The sequence below is a fragment of the Eublepharis macularius genome, chromosome 11 (genome assembly GCF_028583425.1).
Source record: "Eublepharis macularius isolate TG4126 chromosome 11, MPM_Emac_v1.0, whole genome shotgun sequence".
In the NCBI taxonomy this organism is placed as follows: Eukaryota; Metazoa; Chordata; class Lepidosauria; order Squamata; family Eublepharidae; genus Eublepharis; species Eublepharis macularius.
Genome location: NC_072800.1, coordinates 57353178 through 57368360, shown reverse-complemented (window position 1 = coordinate 57368360; position 15183 = coordinate 57353178). Strand labels below are relative to the sequence as shown.

At 37.9% G+C, this 15183-nt stretch overlaps 1 protein-coding gene across 9 annotated transcripts in view; it reads left to right on the top strand.

The window, feature by feature from the left end:
- Positions 1-15183, top strand: part of PHF14 (PHD finger protein 14) — a 175027-nt gene that overhangs the window by 33149 nt on the left and 126695 nt on the right. For 8 of the 9 annotated variants that reach the window (XR_008597838.1, XR_008597839.1, XR_008597840.1 and 5 more), the window contains exons 6-13: positions 2556-2667; positions 3721-3858; positions 4323-4469; positions 6590-6860; positions 7513-7619; positions 8585-8680; positions 10531-10634; positions 12485-12616. Coding sequence is in view for 6 of the 9 variants with exons in the window: in XM_054991576.1 (XP_054847551.1) it covers positions 2556-2667; positions 3721-3858; positions 4323-4469; positions 6590-6860; positions 7513-7619; positions 8585-8680; positions 10531-10634; positions 12485-12616 (1107 nt within the window). In the remaining 3 variants the exon portion in view is untranslated. Of the gene's footprint in view, positions 1-2555; positions 2668-3720; positions 3859-4322; positions 4470-6589; positions 6861-7512; positions 7620-8584; positions 8681-10530; positions 10639-12484; positions 12617-15183 lie in introns of all 9 variants that reach the window. The other variant, XM_054991575.1, reaches the window with a different exon arrangement.

Genomic DNA, 15183 nt, shown 5'->3' with positions numbered 1-15183 from the left:
CTTTCGTGTGTGATTTAAAATTATTTGTGTGTTACATTGTCAGATAAATTTCTCTTTGTATGAAAAATGATTTTTCTGATCTTCTATATGAGAAAGAAATATATAATATAATGAGTAATTAGAACCAAATATATTTTGTGCATGTGTTACTTACAGCACAATCCTAAACAGAGTTATACCCTTTTTAAGTTAATTCAAGTCATTGGGCTTAGAAGGATGTAACTCTGCTTAGGCTTGCACTGTTAGTTTCATGCAGATATATATCTATGTATAGTGAAAATTTTCTCTTTTGCTAGACAGCAGAAACCTGCCCCAAATAAGACCATTGTCTTTGTTGGGGGGGGGGTCCTCCCCATCCGCAACATCTGTCATCTTTGCTCCAAGCAAACTGGATGGGAAAGTAACAAGAAAGATTATTCTTCGTTGATTACCCAATTTATCTTAATTATAAGGTTCTCAACACATGCAGCTAAACAAATGAGCAGGAAAACATTTAGGCTTTGGTATTAAAAGCAGCTGAAGCTGCTTCAGCTGTGAACTTGACTGACTTCTGAGTATTTTAATAAAGATTCAGTCTGGAGTTAGCACATAGGTGGCTCCGGAAATGAGACACTTGTGTGCCAATCATACTGAAATGGCAGTTTAAATCTGTAATACTACAGTACTTGTGTCACATGTACTAAAACATTTTGAGAAGGTCAGTAGGAAGCAAGCAGCCAGCTGTTGGGTTTATCATAGATAAACTCCTATAGAGTGCAGCAGCATTTAATACACCAGTGGAGCTTGAAAAAACTGTGCAAATTAAATTGAGAAGCAGCTGCTTGTTGAAGATGCGTATCTTTATATTGAACTCTGCTGGGTGCAATGAGGAGGATGTATTAAAACTTTCTATCAAACATCGGCTGCCAAAACCTTGGTTCCTTAGAAGAAAATATAGAGGATAATGTGATGATGGGTAACTATACCCTCCCCCCCCACCCCCACCCCGGCCTTCGCTGGCAAAATTATTCTCTGTATGACACATTAATGTGATTTGACAAGAAAGGAAATCCCCCTAGATTTCCAAAATGATGAACAGACTCTCTTAGGTTATGGGCCTCATTTGTTGTTCTTTTGTTGTTGTTGTTGTTGTTGTTCTGTGTTCATGGGTGAATTGCTTGATATTTCAATATAGGTTGCCTAAAACAGAACTTCAAAATATTAATTAAAGTGTGATGCTTTAAATGAAGAGTGTGTGTGTATGCACACGCGCGCACATGCAGAAAAAAGATTAAGCTTGTACTTTTGATTCTTCAGTAACATACCAATAGAAGTAGGTATGAACAAGCTGTTCTCACCTGTGGAGTATTGTTCTTCTTGAGGCTTACCTAACTCCTTCTCTTTTTTAGGTACTAGGACAAAACACTTTTACCTATGCTTTTATCTAAGGGATTTGATCTTTTAAATTGTTTTTCTAGTCACCTTCTAGCCCAAGAACTGTTTCACAAGGATCATTTCATGCTGTTTTTATGCTTTGGCCAAGTTTTTCTTGGCTTTTATCCTGCTTTACTATTTCATCATCATATTTTACCTTGTGAGCTGCCTTGAGCAGGTCCCTCAAAGCAGCATATAAATTTTCCAGATAAATAAAATTGAGAACAGAATGTAAGTAAGTACATAATATATGTACTTAGCTCAAGGTATGAGGTACCACGTATATATTTTTATATATATATATATATATATATATATATTTTCTGGATTCAAAACAATGAGCACCAAGTAACTGAGCTGCACAGCACACATGGAAGTCTGCTGATGGGCCATTTTGTGGAGGAGGAAGAATGGGAGGAGGTGGTGGAGATGCTAACACCAAGGCTCGTCCCAGACAGTGGATTGTTAACCTTTTTTAAAGGTGTCTTGGCTTTTGGATCACTGAGCATCTATTCAGAACCATGGTGCACAGACCATCCTATGTTGAGTCAGTGTGGCACCATCCATAGTTTCCTCAGCTCTCTTCAGCTGAAATATTAAAAGATCCTATAATTTGCTTTATAAAGGCCTAAAGAGGATTTGTGAACATTTTTTTTCATATTGATGAATTTCTATAATAAGAAATAATTATGCCTTATTGTATGAACTTTTAGCTTCTAAGGAATACACTCTCTCCTGTCGGTTAGCCTTGTGTGTATGTATCTATTCTATAGTGAATTAGACCATAGTTCAGTGGTTTTTGACCAGTTTTCCAGGATCTTTCTGGGTCTAGCGCTTAAGATTCTTTTAACTGGAGGTATCAGAGGTTGAAGCTGAGACCTTCGCAGGTACTCTATAGCACAAGCCATAGCGAGTTTCGTGGGCCATCCCTCTTTGGTTCTTTCAAAATGGTGATTTTTAATATAAATGCTAAAATATTAGAAGACTTTTAACTATTGCATCACTTAAGCACTGTGTTCTTGTGCACGGCACTTCCTTCTGATGTCTTGTTCTTTTTATAAGCAGGAGAACACTGTTCTTCTGCCTTGTTGTAACCTTGTTCCATTGAAGACACAGTAAAATATTTTCCTTTTTTCTTATAGGTGGGTCCACATTGTTTGTGCCCTCTATGTTCCCGGAGTAGCATTTGGAGATATTGACAAACTGAGACCTGTAACGCTTACAGAAATGAACTATTCTAAGTATGGAGCAAAGGTAGAGTTAAGAGCCATGTTATATATTGTAAGCAAAATTCAGTGTTTCTTGCTTTTGTATTTTCTTTGGCATCCTTTGCAACTGAAGACTCAAATTTTTATGAAGATAGGAATAGCATGCATTTTTTCCTCATAAACCTTTGTTGGATGGCATGTAAAACTACATAAATAGTTGAACGTGCCTAAGAGGTCATTGACTTGTGTTCATAGCTAAAGCCTGGCGTTGACAGGTACTTAGAATAGGACAGTCTTGATTAAATGCAAGGCAGCTCAGCTAATGCCCGGTGAAAGGTTTCAAAGCAGTTTCAGTTTGAGCTGGATTTTACTTAGAATATTTTAATCTCATTTTTTCCCCAAAGTGGGGACTCAGAAAGGCTTAGAAAATTAAATACAGCTTAGCACCCACACCCCCAGACTTCTAGCAGATCATGAGCAAGAAGGATGTTCCAAGATGGTTGTGGTTTTGCCAGGATAGTCATGCTTAGACTTTAAGCTGTCTGTAGAATGGGTGGAACAAATGCACAAATAGATGTTATTCAGCTGGCTTCAACATTCCCAGTTCTTTGCACCTCTGGCCCATGCCCAGAAAAATTTGAAACAGTTGAATCGAGTGAATTCTTGAGAGACCTTACTTCTGCCTCTTGACAAGAGGTTTTCCCACACCTGACTCCATTTATGAAGTTTCTCACATTTGACTTCCTCTTCATGGTTTTCACTTTTAAGATGAACTTGAACCTTTATGCAACATATCAAATTTCCTAAAACAACGTTTTGGAAAAACATCAGCTTAAATATGGAGTCATGGTTCTGTCTGTGGTCTTTTATGTATTGCAAATGCCAACACTAACTAGATCTTAATTATGTTTTTAATAGTGGTTGCATATTTCTTCCGTTTTTCCCTTTTCCTATTTCCTTGTTGTCTGTTTAATAGTAAACTGTTTTGGGAGATACTTGTTTTCTTTTGTGAAAGTATTTAATGTGTTAGACACTACGTAAGCAATGTTCAGATTTAGTCAGTTTTGTAATCCTTACTCTATACTTCGATCTGTGGCAGGAATGCAGTTTCTGTGAAGATCCTCGTTTTGCCAGGACTGGTGTTTGCATTAGTTGTGATGCTGGGATGTGCAGAGCTTATTTCCATGTGACTTGTGCTCAGAAAGAAGGCTTATTGTCAGAAGCAGCAGCAGAGGAGGTAGGTATACGAGACTTCATTTTTAAAAAAAGGCAAACAAATGAACTCGAGCAAAAATATCTTAGTTAGTATATGTTTCCTTACCTCTGAAATCCACTTAGATGGGCTGTAATAATGACTAGTTTTATAAGAAATCAAAACAATAAAACTGATGTATGTCTTAGGTGTAGATCTATTTTGCTTGTTGAACTTCTACCAAATTAGAAAAGTTAAACGAATCAATACAGGGGCTCCCTAATTAGTGCAACTCATCACCCCCAACCCATTTGGCTGTTACTCCATGTGGATCCCACAACCCCAGCAATCAGTTCTCATGGGGTCAGAAAAACTGCTGGAGGGAAGGGAAAGATCTAGTATCCTTGCACCCACAGATTGCTGGTTCCAACTTATCATTTCTTTTCCTGACTCTTTAGAACTATTTTCTTTGGCGAACTTTCCTGTTTCTCCTTTTCCTTCTACATTAGGATATTGCAGATCCTTTTTTTGCTTATTGTAAGCAACATGCAGACAGGATGGATAGAAAATGGAAGCGCAAGAACTATTTGGCTTTACAGTCTTATTGCAAAATGTCTTTGCAAGAGAGAGAAAAACAGCTCTCCCCCGAAGCTCAGGTACTGTACCCATGTCAATATTACATTTACATTTATTACAGTATACAAAACCAGACTGTTGGAATTGCTGTGGTTACAAATAAAGCAAGGATGCCGGAAAGTAGTGATTCTCAAAATACAATAGGCTATTTACTTTCTTGCACACCGTATAGCCTAACATGTTCTCTGTCCATGTCTGAACATTTACATTCACCTCTACCAGCTGTGTAATCTACCCACAGCTCTATTTCTCCATAAATCCAACTTAAATTCCAAGCCTTAGTCTTTACTGTTATGAGCGATTCTCTTTTCCACTGCCACAATCCCAAGGCTTTAATGGCTCTGTGTCACCGCATGCCCTGTTGCCGTTGTCAATCTTGTCAATATCTATCTGAGCCAAGGTTGCCAGGTCCCCCTTAGTGGTGATACGGGACCGCAGTGAGATGGCTTACTGACTACTGAGTGCACTCACTGGTGTTGTGCTAACATCACTTCCAGAAAGTGACATCAGCAAATCACTGACCTGCTGGAACCACTCTGGTATTTGGGCAAAAATTCTGTGGTTTTTGCCTGAATACTCAGCAACTTGCTGACCTCAGTTCCAAGGGCAAGGGAAGTGACATCAGCATATTTCTGGATAAATCTTTGTATTTGGGCAAAAATCATAGTTTTTGCCCCAACACCAGAATGGTTCTAGGAGGCTGGCGATTTGATAACATCACTTCTGAAAGTGAAATAAGCATCTCGTCAGCAATGTGATTACATTACCAGCAAGCATGCCTGCAAGTACAGGCATGGTTACCAGCTGCTAAGTCCCTGTTTTTTTTCTTCTCTACTGGCCAGGTGAGTGGTGGTAAGAAGAATTGGCTGGGGAAGGGGATCCCCTTCCCCTATCAAAGGGATCTGAGCTCAGTTAGGCAGCTGAGGGAAGCTTCTTACTTTGGGAAATAAATGGCTGATGCATTCATTCTTTGTGGATTTTTGAAGATTTTGTAGTATGGAAAACCAAACTTTTCAGAGTGATAGAACAGATGGCAATACAGGATTTTTCTTGAATGTCTAAATATATTAATCTTGTCCTTGCACTTGTAAGAATGCTTTCACACCTCGATGTTTTCTGGTCACAAAGAGTTAAGCGTAGAGGTGGCTTCTCCTCATTGTAGGAGTTTTCACAAGCAGAAGTCCTTCTGTGATTGGGGAGGCCCATTTCATTCCAGCCCAGAATATCATGGTCACTGTACATCATTACTTTACAGGCATTTATTTTGTACTATTAAGAGACATTTCCCCCCTATTAAAACATTTGTGTGTACATACTAGGAATGAAGGTGAGTGTTATGACCTTTACTTTCTTAGGGTAGATATTTCTTTTAATCTATCCCTTACACCCTCTGGGTAGTTTGCTGCCACCAGGAATATATTATTCCAAGATATTTTATTTAAATTTTCCCTTTGGTAACGTTCCAAAGCGTCAGGCTCCTTTGTGGTTCTATGTGGCCCTGAGGATAGGAATGGGATATAACAAAACAAAATAAATGTTTATTTTTCAAGAAGCGTATTGGTTTCATAAAAGTAGTTCTTAGTTCTTAAAGTTACTTCATTTACTCTAATTCACACAGATCTCTTCTAAGGCTTCACACACAGTTAGCCTCTTTCTCTAACTCAATATTTCTCTCACAGAAATGCTTAAACTCCTCAGGCAGCACACAGCCGGCCTCTTTTTCTCTGACTCTCATTCACAGAAATATTAAACCTGCTCAGGCAGCACACAGCTGGCCTCTCTTTCCCTGACTGAGTGTCCTTTCACAAACAAGCTCAGTTCAGGTTCCACACAGGTTATATTTCTCTCATAAACACTTCAACATATTCAGGCAGCACACAGCTAGCCTGCTTTCTTCTGACTGACTGCCACTTTGCTCTCTCTCTCTCCCAGTCTAAACTGCATTCACTCCGCCCACAATCTCAGTCAACCAATCATATCGCTCACTCATTCCTCTCTTTCACCCCCACTCTTCACCTAGCTCAAACCAAGCATTTAAAGATACATGCACCCATTTCTTGAAATCATTACAGTGAGGTTTATTAGTGAAGGTATTTTTTCTACTTATTTTTATATTTGTATGTTTAATTATTAATTGTAGGCACGAATTAATGCTAGACTACAACAATATCGTGCCAAGGCAGAATTAGCACGTACCACAAGGCCTCAGGCTTGGGTACCAAGGGAAAAACTGCCCCGACCGCTCACCAGCAGTGCTTCAGCAATTCGTAAACTGATGCGCAAAGCTGAATTAATGGGGATCAGTACAGACATCTTTCCAGTGGATACTTCAGATACCAGTTCCAGCGTGGATGGAAGAAGGAAACACAAACAGCCAGCTCTGACGGCCGATTTTGTGAATTATTATCTTGGTAAGGGAGCAAAAACACTTGCCTTTTACAGTTGCTTAGTGTTTTTCTATAAGTAAAGATTGCTTTAGTGACACATGTATGAGCTTGCACATTCTCTTTATCTGTGTGAATGTGTATATTAAAGAATTTCCCTCTATTTCTAAAGAGAAAAGGCTGCCACTGATTAGTCAAGTAAAAATTCGCTTATGCAGTGCTTAAGAAGTGAGTGAGAAGCATAAAACATTTTTTGTTAAAGCCCTTCATATTTAAAGATTGGAAGCATTTTCTAAGTGTTAATTGACCATAATACTGCTACTTTTTTTGCAACCATTGCTTTGTGGTCAGGAACAAAATTAGCACTGTGCAAACCTCTAGTAATTTTATTAAGGGTTGTTGCTTCTTGTTTGTCTTTTTCCCCTTCCTATTCAAAGAATGAGCAGCTTACTAATATGGATCTTAATCTTCATGATGTAACTGTTTCAGTCAAATAAATACATTTTATTGTAAATTTATTTAGCCCATAGGTAGCTGAAGCTGATTGTGATAGTAATGTGTGTGCACCTGTGAATATATATATGTGTCCTTGTATGCTTGCTGCTACCTGGACTGATTCCAGATTTTTTACTTGATATTGCTAAAATGTAATTACAGATAACAGTAACTTTTATTTCAGAGCGAAACATGCGCATGATCCAGATTCAAGAGAACATGTCAGAACAAAAGAAGATTAAGGATAAGCTGGAGAATGAGCAAGAAAAACTTCATGTGGAGTACAACAAGGTAAAGAAACAACTTCACACAAGGTGCAAATTGAGTGCTGTGCTTCAGAAGCCTGTTTTTATAGAGCTAAAATATAGTTTCATACAAAATATTGACCTGTTTTAGTCCCAAACTTTGTTAGATTAAATCTTGAAGTCACTTTTTGTTGTGACCACGGTCCACTAAGGAGTTAATCTATTGCAATGTGTTCTTCATGCATAGTAGAATCTTTCCCCATATGATATCAGAGCCTTGTTCTCATCACATTTGCTGCTTGTGTGAAAAGAGTTGTTAGTGTGAAGTAGAAATCTCAGATTGTGTGAAAAGAGTTGTTAGTGTGAAGTAGAAATCTCAGATTAACATAACCCCTCTCATAATTCATTTTGGAAAGGCAGCTGATTCTGTAGTAACATGAGATCATAGTGATTAGAATAATACACTCAATATTATGATCAATAAGGTTACTGTGAAGAGAGAAACTGCGGATTGTATTGTTGTTCCCATTGTCTTTCAAAAAGACACATGTGCATGAAGGAGGCCCTTGCTGTTGGGATTGTCAGAAATTAAATAGGAGACAACGCAATTCCCAGTTAAATTTACAAAGCATAACATGGTTTCATATTTGCTTTTGTCTTGTATCAAGTGTGCAGGTGTGTAGCTCTCAGATCTTGATTCCCAGTGTAGAAATACTTGGCACAGCTTTGCAGATGAAAATAACAGAGTGGAACTGTTGTGATGTTTCTTGACTGCCATTATATAGCCTTACTGTCAAAGTACTTCTGCTTCTCTCTTACTAACCAGATGGATGCCCATGTTTTCTTTCTAGTGTTATTGAATGGCTGATTAACTTTACTGATTCCAGTTGCATTGACACAAATGAGCAATTTTATTATTTAATTATCTATATATAAAAGGTACTGTAAGTAAAGGATGCCTCCTCCTGGATAAAAACTGCTAACTAAATTCAGTGATGCTTTCTTTTGCAGCTGTGTGAGTCTTTAGAAGAACTTCAGAACATGAATGCAAAACTACGAAATGAAGGACAAGGAATGTGGGCTGTGCTAGGTAGAATAATTGGGCAGGTTGGTTTTTTCCCATTCTTTCTGCCTTTCCCCTTTTCTTATATCTTGCTGGCAATATTCCTAAGAATAGGCTTTTCTGTTTGTCACTTTTTGTGGCTGAAAAGATATATTTGATAAAGTCCTGGCCTTATCCTGTGGATAATGATTTCTGATTGAAATATATCTAGAGCTCTGCATGCTACCTACTGGGAACCTGTAGCTTAATTTTGTTTTTGTATTAGCTATCTTGTTTGCAAAATTCTTTCATTTGCTGTAACTGATTGACCTGTCATTTGTGATGAAGCTAAACCTGAAGCACAAGTTAATCTAGCTGTATTCCTCACTATTTTTTCCTGTTCTCACACACAATTGTAGTTTTCAAACAGCAGGTTCTACTGGGAGGGGTATATTGCTTTGTTGAGCCCCCTTTCCTGGATTTCTTCATGGTTAAAACTATGCACTATTGCTGTAGTTATAAATTAGCTATGCAGATTAAATGTTTTCCTTTTTAGCAAGTAATGGGGATCTTGTTTTTTTCCCTTCTTGATAGCATTAATGATGACCCTTTTGTAGATTGTGACAGGTGGGTGTTACAGCCTACCAATTACTACTGTACTTGAGTTATAAAGAGTATGTCAATCATAAATCAGGGTAATCAAATATTTTTATAGGGCCATATTTTCACCTATGTTTAGAAAGGTCCTGGACCTATTTTTCCAGTTTGGGGCTTGTTCCACCACCGTTTCTCAAATTTGTGCCAAAATACATAGCTGGCTGTGTCTGAAACACTGATAATTTCATTGGTCTTTCATTTTTGTACTTCTCATCACAGCCTTCACAGAAGGCTGGTATTCAGCACAGTTAATAGATTTCTCAAGAATGTGGATGTATTTCATGTCATTCCCAATGTAAAGCAGGTCCTGGATTTTGTGTACATTCTGTAGTTAACTGTTTACGATTATGTAAAGTGAAATGCTGCGAAATGCTCTCAAGAAGTTGGACCTTATTCCTGAGTGTCCTTCTGGTTTTTGTTAACTATTGGATTAAAAATGTCTGCAAATGTTCTGTTCTGCTCAAATGAGCCGGAGTTGGATTGAAGAAGGTTTATAGGCCTGTCATATGTGTAAGAATCTGTTTTCCATTAATAGAAGTTTTAGTAATACTTGCCTACCTGTTTTAAAAAAAAGGATTTCAAATTCACAAATGTGTTTGCTGGTGCAATCATTTAATAATAATAAAAAGTAGCAGTTTCATTTGCACAGCTTGCATGACACTTTTTTCCAGTTGGTTGAACAGATGCAGGCCCACAGGGCCACTGAGAAATGACTTTGATAGATGGTTGCTGTCTGTGAAGCTAGCACACTGCAGATTAGTAGAAACCCGAAGAGAATCTCTCCTGCTTTGTGGAGAGTTTGGTCCAATAAGATAATTTTTCTAATTAACCTATGGAGCACCACTGTAGCAGGGATGCTGAGGAAAATAAACTGCCTCAATATTCTTTTGTGAAGCGTAGTGGATTTTTCTTTTTTCTTTTTCCTTTTAACCTTCTAAACCAGCTTGTCCTTGTCTGTCTCTGTTAAAGCTTCCTCTGTTAAAGGGGAAAAAGTTAAAAAGCCAAGGCTTTTTATATCTCTCTGCCATTTTTTTTTGCATTCGAAATATGGGAATGCAATCTCATTTTTCATACGACTAGCTTGGGGACAAAACATACAGTGTAGTCATTTTTGCGACCTGACTAAGCAGGTTTCTCTCATAATTTTTAGTGTATTGGACATAGCCAAATTTCACTGACTGCTGCATGTAAGCAAGGGAGAATGTTGCATTACATATCTCTCTCACAAATTATTCTTGTATTTCTTCAAACCCAATAGAAATTGAATATACCAGCAATTTTGCGTGCACCCAAGGAGAGAAAGCCAAGTAAAAAAGAAGGTGGAACCCAGAAGACTACAACCCTTCCAGCAGTGCTTTATAGGCAAGTAGTAGGAATATGTTGCAATATCTGTAGATTGTAAATAGAGTAAGATATCTATATAAGCGGAAGCATTTATTTTGAATTACTTGAAATTGTTTTTTATATTTTTAAAAGTAGAGACTCTATTTGTGGTTGTTGGGGTTTTTTTTATCCCAAGAGTCTCTGGGGCCTCTTGAAGTCTGATTTGCACCCATGCAAGCTAATTAAGTCTATAACACCTCCTGGCCTCCCTTTTAAGAAAGCTTCAGACTGCAGACTTTGGGCTCTGCCAACATGGCCTGAAACATTGTTTTTCCCCTCATCTCCAGCCTGATTAATGGTTCTGAAGAAATCTAAAGTTTGTGCCTTACTGCTTTGTCATATTTTGGTTGGTCCTAATAAAAAAGCATTGTTGGGATTTTGGGATTTTTCCACGGATCAACACAGCTACATATAATCTTTGAATATAAATTGTTAATCTTTTGTCTTTATATCTAGGTACAACTGCCATGTTCTTAACTCAGTTTTCTAAATAAAAATGTTAATGTTATAACTATATTAGGGTAAGAATATCAATACTGACATTTCTCCATCCATTGGCAGCTCTTCAAAAAAAAAAACTTCACTTATATTTACCATATTGGAACCTTTTTGTGAATGAAAGACCTCCACAATACAAGTTTTGCATTGTAGACTGTACAGGGAAAAACTGAGCACAATGACTATGGATTTGTGCTTGTATATGGAGAGTTAATATATAGAATATTTAAAGTTTAATATTCCTTTTCCTGCTGGAACATCAGTGTGTTATTAATGTTAATTACATTTATTTGTTATTCTACTTTTTCTTTTCACCATTTGTCATTATGTTACTAAAAACCATAAACCATTTTTTAAAAATGTGAGAATGTTCTTGTTTGATCAGCTCAGAACATGTTTTACACTATCATTCTGTCTCCAACAGTAGCTTTCCAAATACTCCTGGGAAGCTCTCAAATGGAGTGTGATAATGATGAGTGTTTCCTATTCCCATCTGATAATCAGAAATGTACTGCTTCAAGACATGGAGGTTCCATTTAGTTATAACTAATAGCCATTGATGTACCTGTCCTTTATGATTTTGACTGATCCTTTTAAAAAAAACCATCTCAGCTCGTGGTCACTACCACATCTAATGGTAATGAATCCCTCATATGAGTTCTACATGGTATAATGAAATACTTCATTTAAACAAAATCCTGAATCTACTGCCAGTCCATTTCAATATGAGCCAGATTCTCTTTGCCGCACTGTTCATAACTGTATACGTTGCTGAAGTTACTCTATTAACTTGTTCTAACACAGACTATGTAAAATTAGCACTTAATGACCTCTTAGCCATTTTGCTGTTTTAATTATCTAAAGTTGGATTATTTTTTAATGTGCCTCACTACATAAGTCCAGGAAAGAGGATGGTTTCCATCAGTGTTGTTGTTTGTCTCATGTTTGCTTGGTTATAGGATTTTTTAAAGCTGTTACTTGATTGTTTGCAGTTTCTCAGTAACTGAAAATAATAGGATTGATCACGGTGCACCTCTTGCAATATGGAGAGAGTTTTCTAATTAAATTTAATTTTCCTCACAGCAAAGTAAGTGACTGCTATTATTTTATAGATGAGGACTGGAAAGTGAGTTCTTCAGAGGTGGTTAGGGTTAAAGCAAGGCCTCCCCCATGTCAGGCCAGCCCTCTCCTTGCAAGACTTAATTGACCTCAGTGGCAGAAATCACAAACAGCCATCACATGTAGAGGAAATATTAACCATGTAAAAATTAAGATAATTCAGTAAAGTATGTGCATGGTCTCAAATGAAACTTTTCTCCTGCATTTCCAAGTTGTGGAATTTGCAAGAAGAACCATGATCAACATCTCCTTTTGCTGTGTGATACTTGTAAACTGCATTATCATCTTGGATGTCTGGACCCACCACTTTCAAGGATGCCAAGGAAGACCAAAAATAGTTACTGGTAAGAATATTGTAAATGAATTTTACCACAACGCATTTTTAAAAACCTGGCAGCTTAAACCTACAGATAAGAGGATCGTATCAGGCTTTTTCCTGTTCTTCCCAGACTTTTATATCTATGCTTTATAAATCTTGAGTCCTTCTGATCTTCATTCCTATTGAGTCAACAGTCAAAAGTTTTAAAATATTTTTTCTGGATGTGATAAATGGGTCTGAAAGAGGAAGGCTTCTATTTGAAGTCAGTTAACTATATAGGCATTGTCCACACTGCCATTTTTCCCACCCAGTAAACAGAAGTCTGTCATTCCTATTTTCTAAAAATGGTTTAAGTTTCATGGAGGTTTTCAGTTAATAGGAACACTTAGCTTTTGTGGGTTGTGCAATAACTATTTTAGTCTTTAATGCATGGAGCTGCTCTCCTTTAAGGCTTCCTCATGCAAAGATTGTTACTGTGTTCATTGTCTCTGTTTTTAAAAAAATCAGCCCTTATATCAATATAGCGATACAAAAATGCTTAAAGGGGGAGTAAGTGCTGTGACATCACTAATGTTGCCACTGATGGCAAAAGCACCCTCGCTTGAAAATCTTGATTTAAGGCACATGTGGAAGAAAATAAGCCATCTCCACAAAATGCAAATGCAGGGTAGACATGCAGAAGAACCATGCCCAAACCTATTTCTGTACTTGTGGATTAACTGCTAAGAAAAAGTGGAATAAGTCAAGCGTGCAGAAAAGCCTTATAAGGAGCCAAACAGCATTTTGCCCTATATCCATCACGCATCTAACAATTCTTAGCCTGAAAAAGATTTATAGAATGTTGTTACAATGCAGAAGCCTCAAATTTGCTTTGGAAACTGTACCGTTTTACTCCTTAGGTTGAATGTAACTAGAAATTGTGCAATAAAGGTATGCAGTATTTGAGTAGAAGTTTCCAATGAAAGATTTCCATCCATGGAACACAACTTTCTTTCTGCCCCCATCCATTGTAGCCCAAAATGCCTTCACTAATGCTGCTACTAGGGGAAAGAGGAACCCCTCAAGAACAGTATTTCAGGGGCGTTTGGGGGCTTCAGAGAGAGGGGTCCATGGTCCATGGGTGGAAATTCCTTCATCCATAGAAATGTGCTGTTGGATCCAGCCCACTGACACTACTGAATGAATATTCCTCCCAGGCCTCTCGAGTGTTTCAGATGTTTTAAAGAATTTGCTACATTTTAGTATATTTAAATATTGTAGACATTTATGTTTTTGTTTGATAACCTTAGGAATAAATGAATATATACAGACCCAGAAATGGGATCCTGGATAGGCTTCTGCAGATAAAGAGGTGGGGCTGGAGCCTAGTTCAGTTGTCAGTGACTTCAAGTAAAATTTATATAATGCGGTAAATGGGGTTTTCAGTCTTTTGCTCTAGACTTGAAGTTATTTAGGGAAAGAAGTCAGTTTTCACCCCTATTGATCAGTGATGTTGATTCATAGTTTTTTCCTCCTTATATAGCTATGATGAAATCATGTGAGAATAGTGCTTGTTTGTTTACTGCATACTTCACCTTGCCTTTCTCCCCAATGTGAACCTAAAGGGGTTATGTAGTTTTCTGTCTGTCTGTCCTGAAATCACCTAGCGAGCTACCATGGTAGAGTGAGAATTCGAACTAGGGTCTCCCAGATCCCAGTCTAGTGCTAACATTTACTCTACAATGACTCTCATGCTATGTATGGAAACACTATTGTGGTGAGAACACACCATCCATCTAACTCTGACAGTGAAAGATGGGGTCTCACAGGGAAATGTAATCTGCAGGCTTCTGGAGTAGTGTCCCTGTACAGGTTCTAAATATATACACCATTGCTGACTGGCTGTAAAATTGGCTGTCTACTTCCACATTTTTTTATATATATATAAAAATGTGTGTGTGTGTGTGTGTGTGTGTGTGTATATATATATATATATATATATATATATATATATACACATATACACATACACATATATACACACACACGTTCCTTTTGTAGGGGCTCACTAAGAAGGGATTTTAAGAAATTTTCCCCCTAAGGGGGTAAAAAAGGGTAAAATGAGTTTTCCCATAGGGATACAGCTTCCCTGTGTGGCTGGCAGGCTTCTCCTCCCCTGCCAACTCTGCCACTCTTCCCTGATTGGGCTAGCTTTCAGGGTCATTTGCATATGGGGTCAACATTCTAAACAGTTGCTAAGGGAGTCATTGAATGTGTCCTGAGGTAAAAAGCACCTCACAGTCTTCTCCTAAAAGTTCACTAGGGTTGCCAGTCCCCTTTGGTGTACCGCCCAGAGCCCCTGGGGATGGGCGGTATATAAATTGAATAAATAAAATAAATAAATAAGAGTTGCCAACCTCCAGGTGGTGGCTGAAGATCTTCCAGAATTACAACTGATCTCCAGGTGACAGAGATCAGTTCCCCTGGAGAAAATGGCTGCTTTGGAGAGTGGGCTCTATGGTATTATACCATTCTGAGGCCCCTCCCCAAACCCCACTCTATCCAGGCTCCACTCCCGAAATCTCTAGGCATTTCCCAACTTGGACCTAGCAA